Raw genomic sequence first — 21,653 nt, 5'->3', positions numbered from 1 at the left:
ATATAATATAAAAAAATAACACAGCTTACTACCATTTTCCCATATTATGGATTAAATGCACTAATTTTGTTCCCCACCCAGTCATGTTTCAGTCCCCATTCTGTCCCTCATCTGTGAATGAATTCAAACTCTCCGGGCTTATGTGGTCCTCATCTTTATAAGGAATGTAATAGTGCCTGCTTCATGTATTTTTAAGAAATAAGAAGTTAATACATGGGTGGTCATTATAACACTAATTCACATGTAGCAAATATTGTGTAATGGTTGTGCATGGAACTCTTGGAAGGCCCTAAATGAGTGAAGAACTTTAAGTAATTATTTGAATGTAGGAAGTGTTGTTAAGTGGAGAATATCGGATTTCAGCTGACATGATTCCTGTGGTCGCTGCCTCCTATTTCCATGCAGGATGTGCGAGCCCAGAAGACAAGTATCAGTCACTGAGGACTGACAGGATGGCCACCCAGAATCTGGCAGTAGGAGTGATCTTCTTTTTCTTTTTTTCTTTTGTAGTTTATTGTCAAGTTGGTTTCCATATAACACCCGGTGCTCATCCCAACAAGTGCCCTCCTCCTTGTCCATCTCCCCCCCTTCCCCTCTCTCCCTCCCCCATCAGCACTCAGTTTGTTCTCAGTATTCAGGAGTCTCTTATAGTTTGCCTCGCTCCCTCTCCCCAACTATTTTTCCCCTTCCCCATGATCCTCTGTTAAGTTTCTCCTGTTTCACATATGAGTGAAAACATATGGTATCTGTCCTTCTCTGCCTGACTTATTTCACTCAGCATAACACCCTTGAGTTCCATCCACGTTGCTACACATGGCCAGATTTCATTCTTTCTCATTGCCATGGCGTATTCCATTGTATAGATAAACCACATCTTCTTGATCCATTTGTTAGTTGATGAACATTTAGGCTCTTTCCATGGTTTGGCTATTGTTGAAAGTCCTGATATGAACATCGGGCTACATGTGCCCCAACGCATTAGCACTTCTGTATCCTTTGGGCAAATCCCTAGCAGTGCTATTCCTGGGTCATAGGGGAGTTCTAGTGTTAATTTTTTGAGGAACCACTACACTGTTTTCCAGAGGGGCTGCACCAGTTTACATTCCCACCAACAGTGTAGGAGGATGCCCATTTCTTCACATCCTCACCAGCATCTATAGTCTCCTGATTATTTTATTTTAACCAAGGAGTGATCTTCTTAGTCCAGACTGTGCTTGGAATCCTGGGGAACTTCTCTCTTCTTTACCTTTATGTCCTCCTTTCTTTGACTGAGTGTAGGCCAAGGCCTACAGATTTGTTCGTCAGGGACCTGATTGTAGCCAACCTTTTGGTCATGGTCTCTTTTGGAATACACCGTACACTGTCATCTTTTGGGTGGTGTCATATCCTCAGTGATTTTGGATGCAAAATTTCCCTCCATGTTCGGGGAGTGTTCAGGGGTGTGTCCATTGGTGGGACCTGCCTCTTGAGTGTCATCATGATCAGCCCCCAGAACTCCCGGTGGGCAGCACTTAAAGGGAAAGCTCTCCAGTGCCTTGTCCCTTCACTTGTCCTGTGCTGGGTCTTGCAGATACTGGTGACTATCATGTATCTAATGTTTATGAGTAGCCCTTTGAACTACAAAAACATCACAAGCAAAAAAGGTTTTGGATACTGTTCAGCTGTTCGTCATAATAAAGCTGAGGACTCATTGTTTGCAGCGTTGTTATCATTCCCTGATGTGTTATTTTTAGGCCTCATGATCTGGTTCAGTGGCTCCATGGTTTTCATCCTGTACAGGCACAAGCAGAGGGTCCAGCACATTCATCCGACCAGTCTGTCCTCCACATCATCCTCTGAGTCCACAGCCACCAAAACCATCCTTCTCTTAGTGAGCACCTTTGTCTACTTTAACACCCTCTTCTCTATTTTTCATATTGTTTTGTCTCTTTTTTATGATCTCAAGTGGTACCTCTTGATCAATAACCTCTTCAGTAATCATTCTGTGCTTTCCAACTGTCAGCCCTTTCTGTTCTTGAGTGGTGACCCCAGGATATCCATGATCTGCTTTCCCTGGTTAAGGAATATAAAGTCCCCTCATCTTATGAGAAATATGTAATTTGAATCTATTTCCATAATATTTGGTTGATAATTTACTCATCCCCCTCAGAATCTCAAGTACAATTATGGAAAGCTAACCCAAGACTGGTAAACAGAACATATTGAGCATTTTCTTCAATGTTAACAAAAAATTATAATAATTGTTAGGTAATATGATTATCTTATAAATACTCATGTGATTGAAGTTTTAGTAATGCCTGCCGTGGAGGAGTTCAGAATCTGTGCCTTTATAAACACTAGGTCTTGAAACAATCTGGATATTATGGAGAAGACTTTGAGTGTGTAACCTAAATTTGTCACAGTAAAGTTTCCAAAAGTGAAGTAGGCATGGGATTACAGGAAAAGAAGCATGGAAATGGATTAGCATGTGGTTGGTCATCACTGAAACTGAAGAGAATAGTGCTGGAGGGAAAATTCAGCCAGTGAGTAAAGCTTTGGGGAGCCAGTTATAATTGTGGACATGTCATACCAGAGAGGCAGTGCTCAGTCATGTGAAGTATGATGTTAAGAGAGCATGGGAGATGAGCTTGTGGAAACATTTTCAGGTAGAAATTGACAGATTGTACTGGAGTGTATAGTGGACAGCATAGAATTACATTTTAGCTGGTTCTTAACCAATATCCAGTGATGTGACATTTTTACAAGGCATGAATTCCATGGAATTGATATCTGGAGAAGAAAGATTTTTCCCTCCATTGTGAAGGTGATTTGGGCATGTTGGCAAGAAAGAGGTTGGGAGGTGCAAACTTGAGTCTCTGAAGTGAAGCTATTAGTTTATGTTGGAGACTTCTACTCAATTTGGAGCCCTGAAGGGAGATCTATTTGAAGGGGAGAGACATGAATCCATTCTGTTTATGTGGATTTTGTGGCTCCTTGATTTCAATTTTCTTAAATTTTCGGAGAGATTTTTATATAGCTTTCTCTATATTTATATTCTGAAGCTGACATTAACTATTCAGAACTTTTTAAATAGTTTATTGTCAAGTTAGTTTACATACAACACCCAGTGCTCATCCCAACAAGTGCCCTCCTCCATGCCCATCACCGCCCTTCTTTTCTTCCCCCCAGCCCTCAGTTTGTTCTCAGCATTCAAGCTAACTATTGAGAATTTAATAATTTGAAAAAAAATTTTGACCCAATGGATATATCCATTTTTATAGATTATATATGCAACCTTGTACCACAAATGGAATCCGTATTTGCAGCTCACATGAGGCACATAAATATTTGCCACATTTTTAGATCACAAAACACGAAGAAGAAGAACATGTAAATACATGCCTACCTTCAATTATTGTGTGTAGGGATCTATACTTGTATCTGTATCTCTGCGTTTTTATACATATAAATGTAGACTTAATTATGTTTGTTATCTATCAATTAACATACGGAAAATTGTACATTAAGAACAATTTTAAATAGTACTAGTTATAGTTATGACAAAATTCCAAATGTATGTTATAGTATGTGTATATTGCCTTGCCAGTTGTACATTCCATAAAATGTATTTTTAATTTTTATAGTTTAATTCAATGCCTTTGCCATACCTCTTATGAAAAACTCCAGTGAACATAGTAAAAATTGCTTGAGTTTTAAAGTATAAATAATCCATTCAACTTGAATATAATAATTGATATATTTGAATGTCAAAGGGGTATATTTTCTTCTTTAATCTATGTTAATTTCTTTTCTATGGATTGCCAAATATAACTTTAATTAATTTATAATTCTACATTATAACAACTTCTTTCTTTGAAGTTGTATACTCACTATTTCTCAGTTTTACCTAGAAATTTCAGCATACATTTAAAAGCTAATCACATTGTCATTTTATTTAATGTTATTAAACCCCACCTTTACAATATATGGACAGCTCTAATCTATTTACCATATCCTATTTTTTTGAGGTTGATAAGTATTTGAAGATTTAAAGACATGTACTGGTCATAAATGTATTGCTTAACGAAATTTCACAAAGTAAACACATTTCTGTACTCAGTACCTAGATCAATAAATAGAATATTGTCAGACTTTTGCTCCTTACCACTCCCTATTTCTCTGGGCCATCTGACATGCATGGCACAACATAGGTCACTTTAGCCAATCTTGCATCTTACATAAAGGAGGTAATAGGGAATTAACTCTTTTGTATTCGCTTTTGTCATTCCTTCAGTTGTTTGTGAATTTATTGCTGCATGCTGTTATTAATCATTCATTGGCATTGCTGTATAGGGTTCTGTTGTGTGTATGTAAACAATGTATTTAATCATTCTACCATTAATTAGCATATGGGTGGTTTCCAGTTTGTGACTATTAGGAATACCTCTGCTATCTAAATGTGGGCACACATACATATTTCTTTTGGCTATATAAGTAATGGTGGAACTGGTGGGTGACAGGTTTATAGTTCTGTAGCTTTAGGAGATAGTGCCTAATGGGTTTGGAAAATGCAGTTTCACATCCTCCAACGGTGTAAGAGATTTTTGGTTTGTGCACTTCCTTGTCAACAGTTCTAATATTTTTTTCATTTTTCTTTTTGACTTCTGGTTGGAGTATGATGGTACCAAGTAGTGATTTTCTTTTAATTTCCTTGATTACTATGGAAGTTGAGCATCCTTTCACATATTTATTAGACATTGGGCATCCTCTTTTTAAAGTATGTGTTAGTTTCTTTTGACCATTTTTTTGCTGCATTTTTTTTCTTATTGATTTGTAGTAATTCCATGTATCTGCTGGACAAGTTTCCTTTGCTGGTCTCTTTACCTCATGCTCTCTCTGTTTCTCCTGGTCTTTCCGGTGTGTGTTGTGCTTTGATGATGAGAAAGTCTTAATGTTAATATAACAATTTTCTCCTTTATAGATAATGTTTATTGTTCTGTTCATTAAATTCTTTCCTACTCTAAGATGATGGTTATTCTCCTTTTTTAAAACCTTTACATCACTTTAAAATTTAGGTTGGCAATCCATCCAGAATTGATTTGCTGTATGTTAGGGTAATGTATTCTATTTTCTTCTGATAAGCTAACAAGTTTCAATTCACTGAGAATATGTGATATTGTTCCTTTTATTCATTTGCTCTCACCTCTCCTTGCTCATGCAGGTTGACGCCACTGTTCCTTTGGATCTGTCTTTCCTGTGAAGTCTCCTGGTAAATCTGTGTCTCTTCCTGTTCCTTCAGTCTTTCACTGTCCCACAGTGCCATACAACCAAGAGCAGTCTTGGTATCAAAAATCTTTAATGGATCTTTTACTCAATCAGTCATCACCAAATTTTAAAGGGAAAGATGAACCCTACTGGGAAACAATTCTCCATGATCCTCTCAGCGTTGTTGTTGTTGTTTTTTTTTTCTTTTCCATATCTTGTTTCAGCTTCTGTCCTGGACTAACTTGCAAAGATTTTTGTGTGACAGCCTCTGAGGATGGCAATACTGTCTTTCTTGGGTAAAAGGGTAGACTAACTACCTGGCCAATGTACTAGAGATAATCTTTTTCTCTGAGGCAAATGTTGGGCAGGGGCATTTTTAATTCAACTGAAAAGATGGGTTTTCTGAGCTTAATTTTCTCCAGCTGTGACATGAACCTATGTGTGTGCAGCATCTGCCTGGACCTCTTTGCCTGGCTCCTGTGAGACTTGTGGAAGCAAAAGGAAGAGATGTGAACACAAAGCTCTTGCTGCCTGTTGTGCATGAATAATACTGCCTTTGTCTCTGTCCCTGGCATCTCATGTCTTCTATCAGCATCCGTGCAACTGGCAGGCTAACTTACTGGTGTGTAAATGGGCTAAAAATCTTACACCCTTTACATTTCTTGACAGTCTTAGCAATATGGATAGGATAGCTAATGAGCCATACAACCACCAGCCTTAGTGTGTTGCCATAGTAGCAGAGGAAACCTAAGTTGATGAGGTAGTTGGGCCTCTCTCAATCTGTGTGGACTGCTATAAGAAAATTCCACAGGCTGCGTACCTTATAAATGAATTCATACCTCACAGTTTTGGAAGCTGAAAATCTGAAATCAGGCTGCCAGTGTGGTTGGCAAGGGCCTTCCTCTGGGTTGCGGCCTTCTTGTGTCCTATCTTCGCAGGGTGGAAGGGATGAGGGAGCTCTCAGGTATCTTTGTAAAGGGCACCCATCCCATTCATGAGGGCAGAGCCTCCCAATCATGTCTCAAAGGCTCCACCTCCAAATGCCATCACCTTGGGGGTTAGGTTTCAATATATGAATTTTGAGAGGACACAAACAGACCATAGCAGGACCGTTTGGAACAAGTAAAACAACCCGTTGTTGTTTCTACTGTTAGAATGTAACAGGAATTGCTGTGTTACAGGCTTGTGCTTCCCCATCCCAGAAGTTCCAGGGGGGATTATCCCAGTCAGGGTGAGGTACAGGTAGAGAAGTGTTACTGGGACACACAGCCTTTCATTTGCCCCCAGTGTGTGTGTTTAAGGGCTAAGGATTTAGGTCAACCTCTGATATACCAGGTTTTCATGGTATACTGTCTGTTTGCAAGTTAGAGGCCTCAGTCTCAATTGCCCTGTCTCACGTGCTATCACCTCTCTGCCAGTAGGGGTGTGTGATACCACCTGATCAAATTCAGAGTCCTGTTTTCCAATGTAAATACATTAGAACTCTACGGGCAGGTTTACAGTGCTCAATGCCTGATGCGGTGAAGGAAAAAACCCTTGTTTCTTCGCCTTCCCATCACCTAAAAGGAGGTCCAGCCCTTACTGGACCTTACTGGTGTATGTAAGATGGCACACATCTCTGCAAGTGAGTCTGTCATTTGTAGCCTTTGGCAAAGGGAGGCGGCCTCCACCTAGAAGCTCCCCATGGGGTGTGAATTTGGGGCTTCTGTGACACAACTCACAGGTGTGCTCTTTTAAAATAGTAGTGATTACGGCAAAGGAAACAATCAATAAAACTAATAGGCAACTGATGGGATGGGAAAAGATCGTTGCAAATGACATATCAGATGAAGGGCTAGTATCCAAAATCTATAAGGAGTTCACCAAACTCCACACCCGAAAAACAAATAATCCAGTGAAGAAATGGGCAGAAGACATGAACAGACACTTCTCCAAAGAGGACATCCAGATGGCCAACAGACACATGAAACGATGCTCAGCGTCCCTCCTCATCAGGGAAATACAAATCAAAACCACACTGAGATACCACGTCACACCAGTCAGAGTGGCTAAAATGAACACATCAGGAGACTCTAGATGCTGGCGAGGATGTGGAGAAACCCTCCTACACTGTTGGTGGGAATGTAAGCTGGTGCAGCCCCTCTGGAAAACAGTGTGGAGCTTCCTCAAAAAATTAACAATAGTACTCCCCTATGACCCAGCAATAACACTGCTAGGAATTTACCCGAGAGATACAAGAGCACTGATGCATAGGGACACATGTACCCTGATGTTCATAGCAGCACTCTCAACAATAGCTAAAATATGGAAAGAGCCTAAGTGTCCATCAACAGACGAATGGATTAAGAAGATGTGGTTTATCTATACAATGGAATACTCCATGGCAATGAGAAAGAATGAAGTCTGGCCATGTGTAGCAACGTGGATGGAACTTGAGGGTGTTATGCTGAGTGAAATAAGTCAGGCAGAGAAAGACAGATACCATATGTTTTCACTTATAAGTGGATCAAGAGAAACTTAACAGAGAACCATGGGGTAGGAGAAGTGGAAAAATAGTTGAGGAGAGGGAGGGAGGCAAACCATGAGGCTCTTGAATACTGAGAACAAACTGAGGGCTGGTGGGGGTGGGAGAGAGGGGAAGGGGGGTGATAGGCAAGGAGGAGGGCACTTGTGGGGATGAGCACTGGGTGTTATATGGAAATCAACTTGACAATAAACTATGAAAGAAAAAAAAAGAAAAAATAGCAGTGATTAAAAACTAAATTAAATAAATACAGATTTTTTTGAAAGACTGATTCGCTTATTAATGAGCTCTCCTCAACACTGACCCTTAGATGCATTTTGACTGTATGCCTTGATATTCCAATTTTGGAATGTGCCAGCATGGACTCACTTGTAACAGGGTAGAAAGGGCTCCAAAATTCCCATTTCCCATGGAGAGTGCATATTCAAGAATGAAGGCAAACTCTTTCTAGCAACAAGTCAGCTTGACCAGAAAAAGTGGTACCTGTCCCTTCAGAAGACACTTTTAGCTCCATGCTTTTGTGAAAGCCACTGGCGCTAGGAACTCTCAATCGTCTGAGGGTCCCCTAAAAGCATGTCCCTGTTCACTGATAGTTTAGGTAGTCTGAACCCAAATGGTGTCCTCTGGAACTGGGTCAGGTTAGTCTCGGTGCTGGCTCTGCAAATCTGAAATCAGAGGCAGTGGTTTCCTTCACTGGTTAAATGTCAGATTCCTGGGCTGCTGCCAGGGGTCTAGCTGTTGAATGTGTTACTTGGAAAACTATGGATGGCAGATTAAGGACCGCCCTACCTTCTTGGGCTGTCAACTGTGGAAACCAATTGCATTTTTCAAATTACTTGTCTGGGTCACTCATTCAGATGTACATGGTGAAGCCTGTTCTTTACAGAGACTGCCCAGAATCAAGTTGCTGATTGAGACTGTTTCTGACTCTGAGACGCGTCAGTATATGGCACCCTTGTGACCTCACACCCTAGCCTTAGTGAGGTATATTTAAGAAATAAAATTGTATGATATTTATTTATTTAAAATTTTTAATGTTTTATTTATTTATGAGAGAGAGAGACACAGCGTGAGCAGGGCAGGGTCAGAGAGAGAGGGAGATACAGAATCTGAAACAGGCTCCAGGCTCTGAGCTGGCTGTCAGCACAGAGCCAGACGCAGGGCTTGAACCCACAAACCGTGAGATCATGACCTGAGCCGAAGTCGGTCGCCTAACCGACTGAGCCATCCAGGAGCCCCAAAATTGTATGATATTTAAACTGCAGCCTTACCTATGAAGGCCCAAGGTCTCAGTGAGTTGTTGGAGTGGCGGGACGATCCTGCGCACATGCAGGGCAAGGATTGAAATATATAATGCTACCACTGTCTCCGTGTATGAGGAACACTTGCCTAACTGGAGTGGGTAGGGGTGTTTGGAAAGGAAGCTTGGGCTCTTCAGATGTGTCCAGGAGTCCTAACTCAGCTCTGCCTCTCAAGGGGGCAGTGAAGGGGTGAGGGGGAAGCATCCCAGGCCTTCCCTTACCTATCCTCCAACTCTCTGTATTAAGGTGGTCCTAAAATGGGGGGAGGGGGGGACTGTGTTGAGTGAAGCTTAAACAGAGATTAGTTGCTCCCACTCTGCGAGAGGAGGCAGACTCCAGCACATAGTCTCAGTACCAGCCCAGGGATGGAAATTCTGAGACAGAGGCTGGTGAGAGAGAGACTGAGAGACACTGAGGATGGGTTTGGGTGGGGTGATGGTGGTATGTGTTTCAGGGGACTGGATGACCAAGCCTGAAGAGAGGCAGGGAAGGGGAGACATTTATGCAGAGATCTGAGCATTAAAAAAGGAACTGCTTTCCAAGTAGAAGAGATGGTTTGGGCAAATGCTGTTTGAGGTGAAAAAGCATAATGTCTGGAGAGGGCTCTAATTTTCCAGGACCGCTGAAGCACAAAATGGGGAGTGGAAGACATGCCTAAACACCGCTTAGGAACCAGAACTACACGGGACTTCAGTTTCATTCAGAAAGTAAGGCAAGTCGCCACCCTTCTTTGGGTCTCCGCAAAATGAAGCATAAAACCAAAGGCTCACCCCTGCTCTTCCCAACAAAGTTGCTGGGAATAGACTCATCAGCCACCAGAGCCACTGGCTCACAAGCCAAAACCTGCAGGCTGTCTTGCTCCCTGCATGACTTCATACAATCCTAGCAACGCCTGCGCGGAAGCTTTGTGCCGGACTCGCCAGAAGGCAGGTTTTGCTGCTTCGATTCCGCCCTTCATTGGTTAGAACCAACTGCTCGTCTGGCCCGTTGTTAGCGGCGACGTAGGCGGGAACAACCTTGGTCGCTAAGATACCGCGTACTTCCGTTTCCTTCCCCTCTCACTTCTACTTAGGCAGCCTCATCTCGTCCCTTCGACCAATGGCAGATGGGCAGTGGGCGGGACTTTATTTGCCCGGACCAACGAAATGCGGACTGGCCCGGCGCAGCGCGGCCAATGACCGTGGGCCAGCCCCTGTAAAGTGGCTCGGGCGCCCCCACGCTCGTCTTTCGTCCGCTTTCCATCCCTGCCCCTCCCAGCCCGGGATTCAGCACGGCGCCGGCCGCGGTCTGACAGGAACGGGACGGAGCCAAGATGGCGGCGGCCGACGGCGACGACTCGCTCTATCCCATCGCGGTGCTGATAGACGAGCTCCGCAACGAGGATGTTCAGGTCCGGAGGCCACGGGGAACTTGGGGAACACGGGAAGGGGTAATGGGGGCACGGACGGCCCTTGAGGAGAAGGCTCAATGATCGCTGGGAGTGGCGGTAGGGGCCGCGGCCAATCAGCGTTCAGCTCTCACGTCTTCTGGTCCCAGGACTGGATGCTACGGCGCCCGGGATTGGGTGTCGGGCCACCGGAGGGCGGGAGGCAGGCCAGCTTGGAGGGTCCCGGGCCTGCTGAGTGCGCGCGGCTGCCGGGGTCCCTGGAAGCCTTGACCGGGGAGGGCGTCGGGCCACTGGGTGGGGCAGAGGGAAAGGCTCGGTGATTGGCAGCAGCCCTTGAGTGGCCTCTTGGGGATGGGGAGGGCGCGCGGCTTGTTCGAGTGGGGGAGGGGCGCCTGGCGGGTCGGGACCCGGGTAGGTTTTCCCCTTCATGTGAGATTCCGCGGCTGGGCCTTAGCGCTGTGGGGTAAACTCTCCAAATGGGGCCAGATTGATGACGGCTGCCTTTCCAATTTCTGCCCTCCCTCCCTCTTCAGTTTTGGTGTAGATTCCCGAAGGGGAGGGGCGGCGAAAACTCCGCTCCCAGGGGGGCAACTAGCTAAATTTAAGAGCGGATTTCGAGGTAGAAATCCACCCCCCACCCCACCCCCCGCCTCGCTTTTGGGATCCTGCCGAACTGCGGGTGGGCAGTTTACTACACGGGCTACCACATTTCTGGTGAGTGGGATGGCGGCCCGGCCGGGCTGGAGAAGGGTCGAGAAGACTACGGACTCCACAGTTTGCCATCCCAGCTCCACCTCCCACCCGCCGTGTGACCTTGCGCACGTTACTTCACTGCTCTGGGCCCGCGTCCCCTGAAACGTGGGCTAATAATAGTTCAGGCCTCCCTGAGTGGTTGTGATGGACTGAAGGAGTTAATACTACAAGTAAAATAGAACGGTGCCTAGTTGTCATAAGGGCCCAATAAACGTTAGCTACAATTATTGGGAGTAGTAATTGAAGAGGTCTCGTCCTCCCGTTACAGGAGCCACAGTTTATGTCTAAAATTGAGCGGATTGCACTGGACCCAGCCTCTGAGTGATCTCGAGGTAGATTGCTCTGGTTCTGGAGTCGGACTGGTTGCTGTTGTACTCCTGGCCTTTCCACTTCTTGCTAATTAATTAACATGGGCAAGTTGGTTAATCTCCTTAAGCCTTGGTTTCCTCTTCTCTCAAATGGAGGTCATTACCTAGTTCATAGGGCTGTTGTGTGAATTCATTTGTTCAGTAAACACCTGCCATGTATCACCTATGGTGCTGAGGATATAATGGTGACATCAGTTGTTATACCAGAGGCAGATGTGGAACAGCTAAATACATTATTAACACGTGTGACACGTGGGAAGGAAACAACAGGGTATTGTGATAGTGAATCAGTCAGTATTTCTTGAGCCTCTCCTCTGGGTAGGGCATTGTACTAGGCACAGGGACACAGCAAGGGACAAGATGAACAAAAACTACCTGCCTCATGGAGTTTTATGTTGCTGTAGGGGGAAGCAGATTAAATAAAGACAGTTAAGTAAAATGTGTACTATTAAGATGGCAAAAGTGCTTTGGAGAAAAATGAGCAGGGATGGGGAGGACAGGAGAGTGTTACAGGTTCAGATAGAATGGCCAGGGAAGGCCTTATTGAGAAGGAACATTTGAGCAGAGAAGTGAGGAGCAGGCCCCATGGATGTCTGGGGAATAGCATTCAGCTAAAGGAAGCAAGTGCACAGGTCCTGAGGCAGGAATGTGTAGTACGTGTTTGGGGAACTGCAGGAAGGCCAGTGTAGCTGGAGCCAAGAGAATGAGCCGTTGGTGTTGGGAGATGAAGATGAAAGGGGCCATGACTCACAAGGCTCTTATGAGCAATCACTTAAACCAGGTGTTCCTGGATCATTGGGCATGACAGAGAAGAATTCTTGAGATACTTTATGGCGCAGCTTAGTAAATTTATTTGTTTAAGTAGTATGCGGACAGGACCTTTGGGCAGGGAGAGCTGCACTTTTGCTGTATGAAGCCAGTGGTTATATATGCTTAGTGTTCAAGGGCGAGGGGATGTGCAGGGAGTATTCGATCATGAATGTTTTCTTTGAATTTCTATTCGTAAAACTTTCAGAAGGTTTTTCTAGTGCTTGTCCTTTAGCTCGATGTTAACTATGGGTGAGATGTACAGGCAGTCATGAGACCCTTTAAGAATGTACCAACCAGCACATATTTGCTCTTTATCGAAACTAGGCAGGCTGTAGGTCAGCCTTCTGGGCTGAAGGTGGACGTTTTCTGCTTCTATCCTTGATCATCACAGGGATTGGCAAATGACCAGGGGTGACCCTTTGTCTATTGATTATGAATAAAGTTTTATTGAAAACACCGACCCATTCGTTTACTTACTGTCCATGGCTGCTTTTGTGACACAGCAGCAGGGTAGAATTGAGTAGTTAGAGACTGTCTGGCCCCCTAAAGCCCCTCCCTGCCTTAATTGTCCCTCCCCCTCCTTTCTCTCTTTTCCTCTCTCAAAAATAAATAAATAAACTTTGAAGGCTGGGATACAGCAGGGAGTAAAAGAGCAAAACCGCTGCCTTCATAGGATTTACATTCTAGTAGAGGAGGCAGACAGTGGATAAGAATGTGATGTCAATGGCAGTAATTGTTTATTAGAAAAATAAGGCAAGGACCAGGGAATAGAGCAAGCCCAGGACTGCTTTTTATTTATTTATTTATTTATTTTTTAATTTTTTTTTTTTAATGTTTTATTTATTTCTAGGAGAGAGAGAGAGAGACAGTGTGAGCAGGGGAGGGTCAGAGAGAGAGGGAGTCACAGACTGAAACAAGCTCCAGGCTCTGAGCTGGCAGTCAGCACAGAGCCCGATGCGGGGCTCGAACCCACGAACCGCGAGATCATGACCTAAGCGAAAGTCGGACGCTTAACCGACTAAGCCACCCAGGCGCCCCAAGGACTGCTTTTTAGGTAGGGTATTTAGTTAGGGAGGGTTCTCTGAGGAAGTGATCATGAGCAAGACTTGAATGAATTGGGGGCAGGGAGGACAGTCTGAAAGGTTGGTACAGAGGCCCTGAGGTGGGAGCTGGCTCATTGTGTTTAGAGAACAGCAGGCAGGCCATTGTGGCTAAAGCAGACTGAATGGCCAAGTGGTGAGAGGTGAGGACTAGTCACGAAAGAGATCAAGTGAAAGCCTATGGACCAGAGCAAGGGCCCGGGTGAGATTCAGGAGCTGTTGCAAGACTTTGCGTGGAGGAATGACGTGTTTGGACTTAATTCTAAAGGATCCTTGTGGCTGTTTATTAGGGGCTGGGCAGGAGCAGATAGACCTGCCGGGGTGCCTTCGCAGAGCAGCCAGGACTGGTGTCGGCACGTACTAGGGAGAAGAGGTTAGATTCCACGTCTCTTGAGGAGGGCTGTTGGGGTTTGCTGGTGGATAGGATGTAATGTGGGTGGTGAAGGGGGAGTTAAGGATGTCTGAGCTTTGAATCCCGGCTTTGCCACTTTGCCTTCCTGTATCCTTGGACCTATTCCTTGTCCTCATTGGGCCTGGATTCCTCATCTGTAGAATGGGGATAATGATGAGGAAGCAGCATCTGCTGTAGAGGGTGCGAAGATGTGGTGGACCTGGCAAGTTACGTGGCTGTTTAGTAGGCACACGGTAAGTGATGACCTCGGTCAGTGGTCGTGGTAGCTTATTGTTTATACTCAGGAAAGTGATGTGCAGACGAGTCCCTTACGTTAGGCCTACCCAGTTCTTGAGAGGCAGAGGCCGGGTTGCAGTATCCACGGGTGCTTGGGACACCATATTACCTACAGCATGGTCCCCTGGCTGAGAGACTGGATCTCTGTTAAACTCCCCCTCAGTCTTCTCATCTATAAAATGGGAATGATTTTGTCATTTAGGAGTTCATAAGGGTGTTGTGAGGATTCATTAGTGTAGCACATGGAAAATGCTTAGACATTTCTAAGTGTTTGACAAATTCCAAGTGTTTGGTAAGTGTTGGCCAGTAGTAGTCATGGTGGTGCTGAGATTATGAGGGCTTTGTCTGTCAAGGTGAGGTGCTTTGGGTATTTTAAAAAACTATTCTTTTCATGATTAGAACAGTTGTTCTCGACTTGGGGTAACTTCGTTTCCCCAGGAGACAAATGTCAAGATATTTTGGGTGTCACGACCAGTGGGAGAAGTGCGTCTTGCATCTGGTGCAGGGAGGCCAGGGATGCTGCCGAGCATCCCGTGAGGCACAGATCATCTCCCGCCTCAAAGACATCCAGCTCGATTCAGTAGTGCTGAGGTCTAGAACTCCTGACGTGTGCCCAGTAGCATGCTGAGTACTGCGTGTGTGTTACTTGAATCTTCACAAAAGTCATCTGATCTGCTTTAGAAGTTTTCTTTAGTGGTTAAATATCAAATAGCAACATTTTTTCCCTGTTCCTCACCCTCCCTCAGGTTTTGGTAGGGGTAGGAAGTTATTTGTTTTAAGTATTTTAAGCTTTTTCTTATTAATATTTATTTTTGAGAGAGAGACACAGAGCACAAGTTGGGGAGAGGCAGAGAAAGAGGGAGAGACAGAATCCAAAGCCCGCTCCAGGCTTCAAGCTGTCAGGACAGAGCCCGAGGTGGGGCTTGAACCCACGAACCGAGAGATCATGACCTGAGCCGAAGTCAGACGCTTAACTGACTGAGCCACCCAAGTGCCCCTGATTTTAAGTATTTTAAAAGTCAGTCCCAGGCTTCAGACATTTGCTCCCACATACTTTGTTAACCACCTCTAAAACAGTGGATATTTTTATAACCACAGTACCATCATCTGCATCAGTGATTGCTTAGTATCCCCTAAACCTCAGTTCATAACCAGATCTCTTTTGCTTCAGAAGTGCCTTGACAATCGGCTGTTTAAATCAGCTGTGAATTTAACTATGAATCTTTACATTTAATAAATAAGGATACTCAGTCGGTGTCCCACAACCTGGTAATTAGCTAGGGGCACTGGGTTTTGGGGCAGCACTCCTTACCACTCAACTGAGCCACTCAGCTGACCAGGATTCGAAATCCACTTTACAAGTTACTCAGTGCTTCTGGGCTTGATTGTCTGTTTAACTGAAATGAGGATAGAAGACAAACAGGCTGGGTTGTGTGGGTTAGTGAGCTTACCGTGTAGACCTTGCAGTCACCAGCCACTGTCAGAGACCTTGCAGCGGTGTGCCTCATGTCCATGTCTTAGGAACACGGCCTTATAAGCTGCGACTTCTTTTTGTGGAATGCATGGGGGAGTCACCAGTCCCCCAGACCTTAGAGGTTGCTCTCTGAGAGCTTAAACTGAACAAAGAGAAGTTGTGTAGGATGGTAGTGCAGAACTGGGTGTGAGTTCCAGGTTCTGCCACAGTTCACAGGGCGACCTCTGTGCCCCTCTCTGTACCTTACTTGTCCGTCTGTATACTGAATGCAGGGCTAGCGTCTGCCTCTTGTGTTGCTATTAGTATAGTACGAGAGAGCATGTATAGAGTACCTGGCTGTGTGCCTAGCATATAGGAAGTACTCTGTAAATGGAATAGTTTATATTTATGCTTTTTAGTGTGCCCAGCCCTGTGCTAGGTTCAGGAATCACCGTTGGTAACAGTCCTGACCCTTGTCCCAGAGACCAGTCACCTTCCAAACCAGGGGAACAAGCATGTCCATAAATAATCATTGTTCCAGGCCAGCTGCTGCAGGAAGTGTTCACTCTAGTGCTGCAGTTTCTTAGGGGGGAGATCTTACCATTTTTCTCTCCCACGTCCCCCATGAAATGCCAAATACACAAGAGATGTGATAAGAATAACAATAATACTTAGGTGCTTGCTACCTGCCAGACTCCGTCTCTAGGTTTGTCTCATTTGATCATCCCAGAAATCCTGTGAGGTAGGCACTGTTGTAATTCCCACTCTCTAGTGAGGAAACCGAAGCTCCCAGCGCCCAGACTGGCCTGGGGTCCCTTAGCTAATGGGGAAAGCCAGAGTACAAGCTCTTTTGTTACAAAAACAAATTTACATGATACAGAAATAGAGGTTGTGATGCTCCTTTTCATTTTAGCAGTGCTAAATGATTGCCAGGTAGATGCTTAGTTTTTCACACCCACACACATTGTGTTCCTTTAGGAACGTGATCCTTTATGGAATAAGGAGGCAAGATATATAGACTCTAGGACATGAGAGGAGGTGGACAGACTTCTGTCACTTACTGAGCACTTCCCCAGGCTGAGCTCCTTGCTAAAGTGCACACGTTGCATTGCAGACCCCACTGCCCCATTGCCAGCCACCAGCTGTTGCAGACAGCTCTAGTTTGGAGCACATCCCTCCAAGATCCTTGTTATCGCTGCTTGTACTAACATTTGTATTTCCTTTATTAAGAAAAATTTTAACCCAGCAAATATTTCTTGGGCTCTAACTCCATGCCAGGTGTTGTCCAGGTTCTTGGGGCCCAGGGTGGAGGAGACAGGGTGGGGAAGGACAAGCTGAACAGAGAAGTCTGTGTCAAGAGCGATGAGAGTTCATACATGGAGAATGATGGCCTGCTGTTTTCCCTGGGGGGTCATGTGTGAGGATGTGAGGATCTAGCAGAGTTCTGGGGTGTCTGGAGGGACTGTGTCTCTGGCTGAGGAAACAGCACATCAGCAAATGCAAAGAGCTGGGGGAGAGTTGGGGTGGCGTTGGTGTGTTGTGTTGGTTTATTGTCAAGGAAACCATTGTGACAGGATTTCCGGGGGTCAGGAGGGGGGTGGGCGAGGAGATGGGGGGGGGTCGAGATTGTGTTTGGGCCTCATAGGCCATAGTAAGGCTTTTGGGTTTCGCCCTTCATTGTGAAGTGAAGATGGACTGTGTGTGACTCACACCATACACGCTTGGGTCAGGGAAGCGCCGTGGGGCCGCACTGTGCATGTGCATGTCAGGGAAGCTTTGTGGATCGATTGGGAACATGGGCCTTAAAAAGCCAAGTAGTGCTTTTACAGGTGGATGTGGTGGCAGGAAGGGAGATTTTATACATCGTGTTTCTGGGTACTGGGCTGCGTGCTGCTGGGGATACAGGTGGCCCCAGCCCAGGGACCAGCTGTGGGGACAGTGCACAGGGCACTCTTCTAGTGCGGTGACATGATCACAGGAAGGATTTCTTTTATTTCTTTTTCTTTTCTTACTTCTCATTGATGTCAATAGCTACTCCATCAGGAACGTCACAGAGAGCCCAGCAGTTGTTTCTGCAAGTAAGGGTTCATTTTCTCCTTGTATAACAAGTTCAGCAGCTCAAGGATATCACAGAATTGGGTCAGAGTATGCTGGTTTTTTTGACCTGCCTTGTGTGGTCACAGATTGCTGCAACATCTGCCGTCATTACGTCTTCCCAGGACCACACTGAAAGCAGGGGCTGACCCAGGACAGAGAGGGTTGTTGTGTTTGGTTTGTTTTGTTTTGTCCTTCTCCCTGATTTCCCAAGGAGGAACATCTTTTTTGGACTCTCCTTGGCCAACTTGTCCTTACGTCTCTTTGTCTAGAACTAGGTCATGTGGTCAGTTCTTTGGGATTCAGTTTGGCTGTAAATAATAGGAAGATTCAAAAGGAGGTTTAGGGGCTTGACGTTTATTTCTGACTCCTGTCTGATGGCACCCCAAGCTGGTGTGGCACTCTGTGGTGTCAGGGTCTCCGGCTCTTACACACTGTACTCTCTTGTGTGTCCTCCATCCTGCCTTCCCCATCTCCAGGTGACCTCAGGATCCCAATGGCTGCTAAAGCCTCAGCCATCAGAGCCTCATGCCATTCAGGATGGAGGGAAGAAGAGCGTGACCCCAGATCCTATTAAGGGTACTTTCTAGAAACTGCACATGCCATTCCCACTTGGATTTCACTGGCTGGGCATTAATCCCTAGTCATGTTGGATGCAGGCACAGTTCAGAAATGTCTTTTGAGGGGGTTGTGTGCACAGCTGCAACCCAGGGCTTATGAATGGCAGTGTAGCCCAGAGCGGGGGCTCTTAACCTGGGGCCTGTCTTGATTTCCAGCACACGATTCCCATCTGATTCAGATGGGAAAAGTGACATCTTTATTTTCAGTACCCTAGAACTCCAGTCGAACTTCCTTCCATTATGAACTGTAGTGTTACGATAGCAGAGTACACACAGTCAGCAAAGCCCGTGGAAGTCGTGAGTGTTCATATCTCACTTCAGCTGTTGCACATACTTCTAGGGTTGTCTGTGCTCTCCTCTGTTTCAGAGCTGTGGTTGTTATTAGACCTGCTCCGCCCCCTCCCCCCCCAACCCCAAATGACAAACACAGAAATACAAATTGATGGTACTGGCAAAGAGCCAGGTGGCTGGGGTTCCAATCCTGGCTCTGCCACCTGTGAGCTGCGTGAGGTTACTGAACATCCCTGTGCCTTTGTTTTCTCTGCCATGTGATGAGTGGTCCTGTGTTTACCTCCTGAGGTTGTGAGAGGATCCAGTGAGTTGAGACATTAAAGCACCTAGCCTGGCACACAGTATATACCACGGAAATACTTGCTGTTATTTTTCTATCGCTCTAACATAAAGGAAGAGAGGCCTCAGTGGATACTTACCCACGTGTGCCCTTCTTGACACCTGAACAAAATATGGTGCTGCAGCAGGGTGAAGTCGACACAGCTGCCATTATTGTCTTTGCTGGTCCTAGGGTGTTCCCAGGATATGTCACTTGGGACTCACAGTAACCTTCTGAGGATAGGTGATGTTGTAATCCCCATTTCACAGGTGAGGAAATTGAGGCTCAGAAAGGTGCAGAGAGTGGCCCAAGATCCCATAGTTAATAACGTAAAGCTGCGTAGCCTTGAACCCAGGCCCTGTGGCTCCAGAGCACCACCCTGTGCCGCCTTTCATGGTGCCATCTGTGCTGAAGAAAGCAATATGATGTCCTCAGTGACACCAAAACCAGAAAGTCCAAGGACAGCAGGAGGGAAGGGGGCTTTCCCCCATGGCAGAGATGCCCTGATTCTCATGAGCCCACCCCTTGGGCATCTTTCCTAAACTACAGTGATGCTGAGATTAAGAGTCAGGGTTCCTGGCTTCCAGTCTGGGCTCCACTGTTTTCTGGCAAATGACAGCTTCTCTGTGCATCAGCATCCATACCCTTAAAAGAGAGATTCCAGTAACAATACCTGCCTCAGAGCCCAGTTTTTGGGATGTGTGAATTCTCCACATCAAGTACTTGAAGGCTACCAAGCATATTAAGTGATCAATAAACATAAGCAGCTCTTGTTGCTGACATTATGCGAGTGATCGTTCCCTGCTAGCATCTCCGTTTCCTCAGGGCCGCCGCTCACCTGGTGTAGGCCTGGCCCCCCTGTATGTTTCCCCATAGCCCAGCTGAGAAAAGAACCCAGAGATCCAACTTGGAGGCAACAAGGAGGAAAGAAACCAGCAACTGAGTCAATATTCCCCCTGATATTTTATTAAGGAAAACTTCAAACATACAGAACATTTAAAGGCTAGTACCAGGGCCAGTAAACTACAACTCGTAGGCCACACTAAGCCCATGGCCTGCTTTGCAATTGCAGTCTTATGGGAACTCAGCCTGGCCCATTCGTTGGCATATCGTCTGGTTCTGTGTCTGCTTTTGTGCCAGTGCACAGTTGAGTAGTTAGGACGGAGACTGTGTGGCCGAAAATGCTCAAAATATTCACTTGCCGGCAATTTACAGAAAAGGTTTATATTTACTACCCATTTTCATTAACTGTTAGTGTTCACCATATTTTGATTTTATGTTTCTATTGGTCTGTCTACATATGTGTTTTATTTTTTGGCTAAAAACAAGATGCAGACCTCATAATACTTAATCTTGAGGTTAATTGCTGCCAGAGGAGTGAGCATTTGGACCACGTTAAACCCAAAAACCCAGTGGTGTTGTATGAGAAGTTGCGAGTGCATTTTTCTGAGAGGAGGAGGAGGGGCACCACAACATGTCCTCAGAGTCCCACCAGTGTCCGTGATCTCAGAGAGACTTTTGAAAGAGACTTTTGAGGGGCGCCTGGGTGGCTTAGTCAGTTAAGCGTCCGACTTTCGCTTAGGTCATGATCTCGCGGTTCGTGGGTTCAAGCCCCGCATCGGGCTCTGTGCTGACTGCCAGCTCAGAGCCTGGAGCCTGTTTCGGAGTCTGTGTCTCCCTCTCTCTCTGACCCTCCCCTGCTCACGCTTTCTCTCTTTCTCTCTCTCCTAGAAATAAATAAAAATTAAAAAAAAAAAAAAAGACTTTTGAACCCCTGGACCAGGGGACCGATGTAGGATCGCAGGCACTGGCAGGCAGACCTCTTTGGGAAAAGAACCAGCCGAGGGAGCCCCATCCCTTCTTGCTCGGCCTCTCCTTCCAGGAAGAGGATGCCCTCTGGGTGCCTGGCAATGGCTTACTCATTCATGAGGGTGTTTCCTTCTACTCCCATGCATGACCTCCCTGCGTTCCGCCACTGCCCTTGTGGAGCTGGAGGACCAGGAGGGGTCTCCATTCCTGGCCCAAGGCGCCAGGTCCCTTTGTCCCAGTGCTTATGTCCACATGTGCCTGTCTCTCTGAGCCGGGCTCCGCGGAAGGGAAAGGGGGTGTTGGATGCTGACCTCCCTGGGAGGTGCTCCGTGTGAAGCCTGTCCTGTGTGAGCCAGATGCGTTAGAGTCCTGGAGCCACAAGTCACCACATGCTTGGTGGCTTGATGCAACAGAAATCATCCTCATGGTTCTGGAGGCCAGACGGTTGAAGTAAGGCATCAGTACCGTTGGCTCCTTCTGGAGGCTCTGAAGAAGGTTCAGTCCATGCCCCACTCCTAGGTTTGGGTGGCAGCTGACAATTCGTGACGCTCCATTGCTTGTGGACCCCTCACCACAAGTCTCGTCCTCCATCTTCATATGATCTTCTCTCCATGTGTTTCTGTGTCTCCTTTTCTGTCTCACTGGGACACAGTCTCACTGGGACACATGTAGAGCAAACTCGCTCTCCCATGTGTCTCCTTCACTCCCCCGGCACGGCCACACTCGGTACTTCTGACACCACTTGTGAGGTTTTCCTCACGCCAAGCAGTTCTCGGCGACACTAGCTGGGTGTCCCACAGTGCGTTTCAGTTCTGACACTGGCATCAGCGCAGACCCCACAGGTTAAGGGCTCTGTCCCCAAGACCTCTCCCCACCTCAGATGCCTGTTGTA

At 46.0% G+C, this 21,653-nt stretch overlaps 2 protein-coding genes across 2 annotated transcripts in view; both read left to right on the top strand.

Annotated features, from left to right (window-relative positions):
* Positions 1-368: 368 nt before the first annotated feature.
* Positions 369-2,098, top strand: LOC120222350 (vomeronasal type-1 receptor 4-like). The gene is made up of 3 exons (XM_039220151.1): positions 369-479; positions 983-989; positions 1,191-2,098. The coding sequence occupies exons 1-3, from the start codon at positions 369-371 to the stop codon at positions 2,096-2,098; spliced, it is 1,026 nt and encodes a 341-aa protein (XP_039076082.1).
* Positions 2,099-10,297: 8,199 nt separating this feature from the next.
* Positions 10,298-21,653, top strand: part of PPP2R1A (protein phosphatase 2 scaffold subunit Aalpha) — a 36,479-nt gene continuing 25,123 nt past the window's right edge. The window contains exon 1 of the mRNA XM_039220165.1: positions 10,298-10,459. Within this exon, the coding sequence (XP_039076096.1) occupies positions 10,382-10,459 (78 nt within the window). The 5' untranslated portion in view covers positions 10,298-10,381. The remainder of the gene's footprint in view (positions 10,460-21,653) is intronic.

The sequence above is a fragment of the Hyaena hyaena genome, unplaced genomic scaffold (genome assembly GCF_003009895.1).
Source record: "Hyaena hyaena isolate Hyena2069 unplaced genomic scaffold, ASM300989v1 scaffold_871, whole genome shotgun sequence".
Taxonomy (NCBI): domain Eukaryota; kingdom Metazoa; phylum Chordata; class Mammalia; order Carnivora; family Hyaenidae; genus Hyaena; species Hyaena hyaena.
The sequence above is the reverse complement of the archived record's forward strand: the minus strand, read 5'-3'. Positions and strand labels throughout refer to the sequence as shown.

Coding starts and splice junctions, on each gene's coding strand:
- LOC120222350 (XM_039220151.1), top strand. CDS start 369: ATGATTCCTGTGGTCGCTGCCTCCTATTTCCATGCAGGATGTGCGAGC.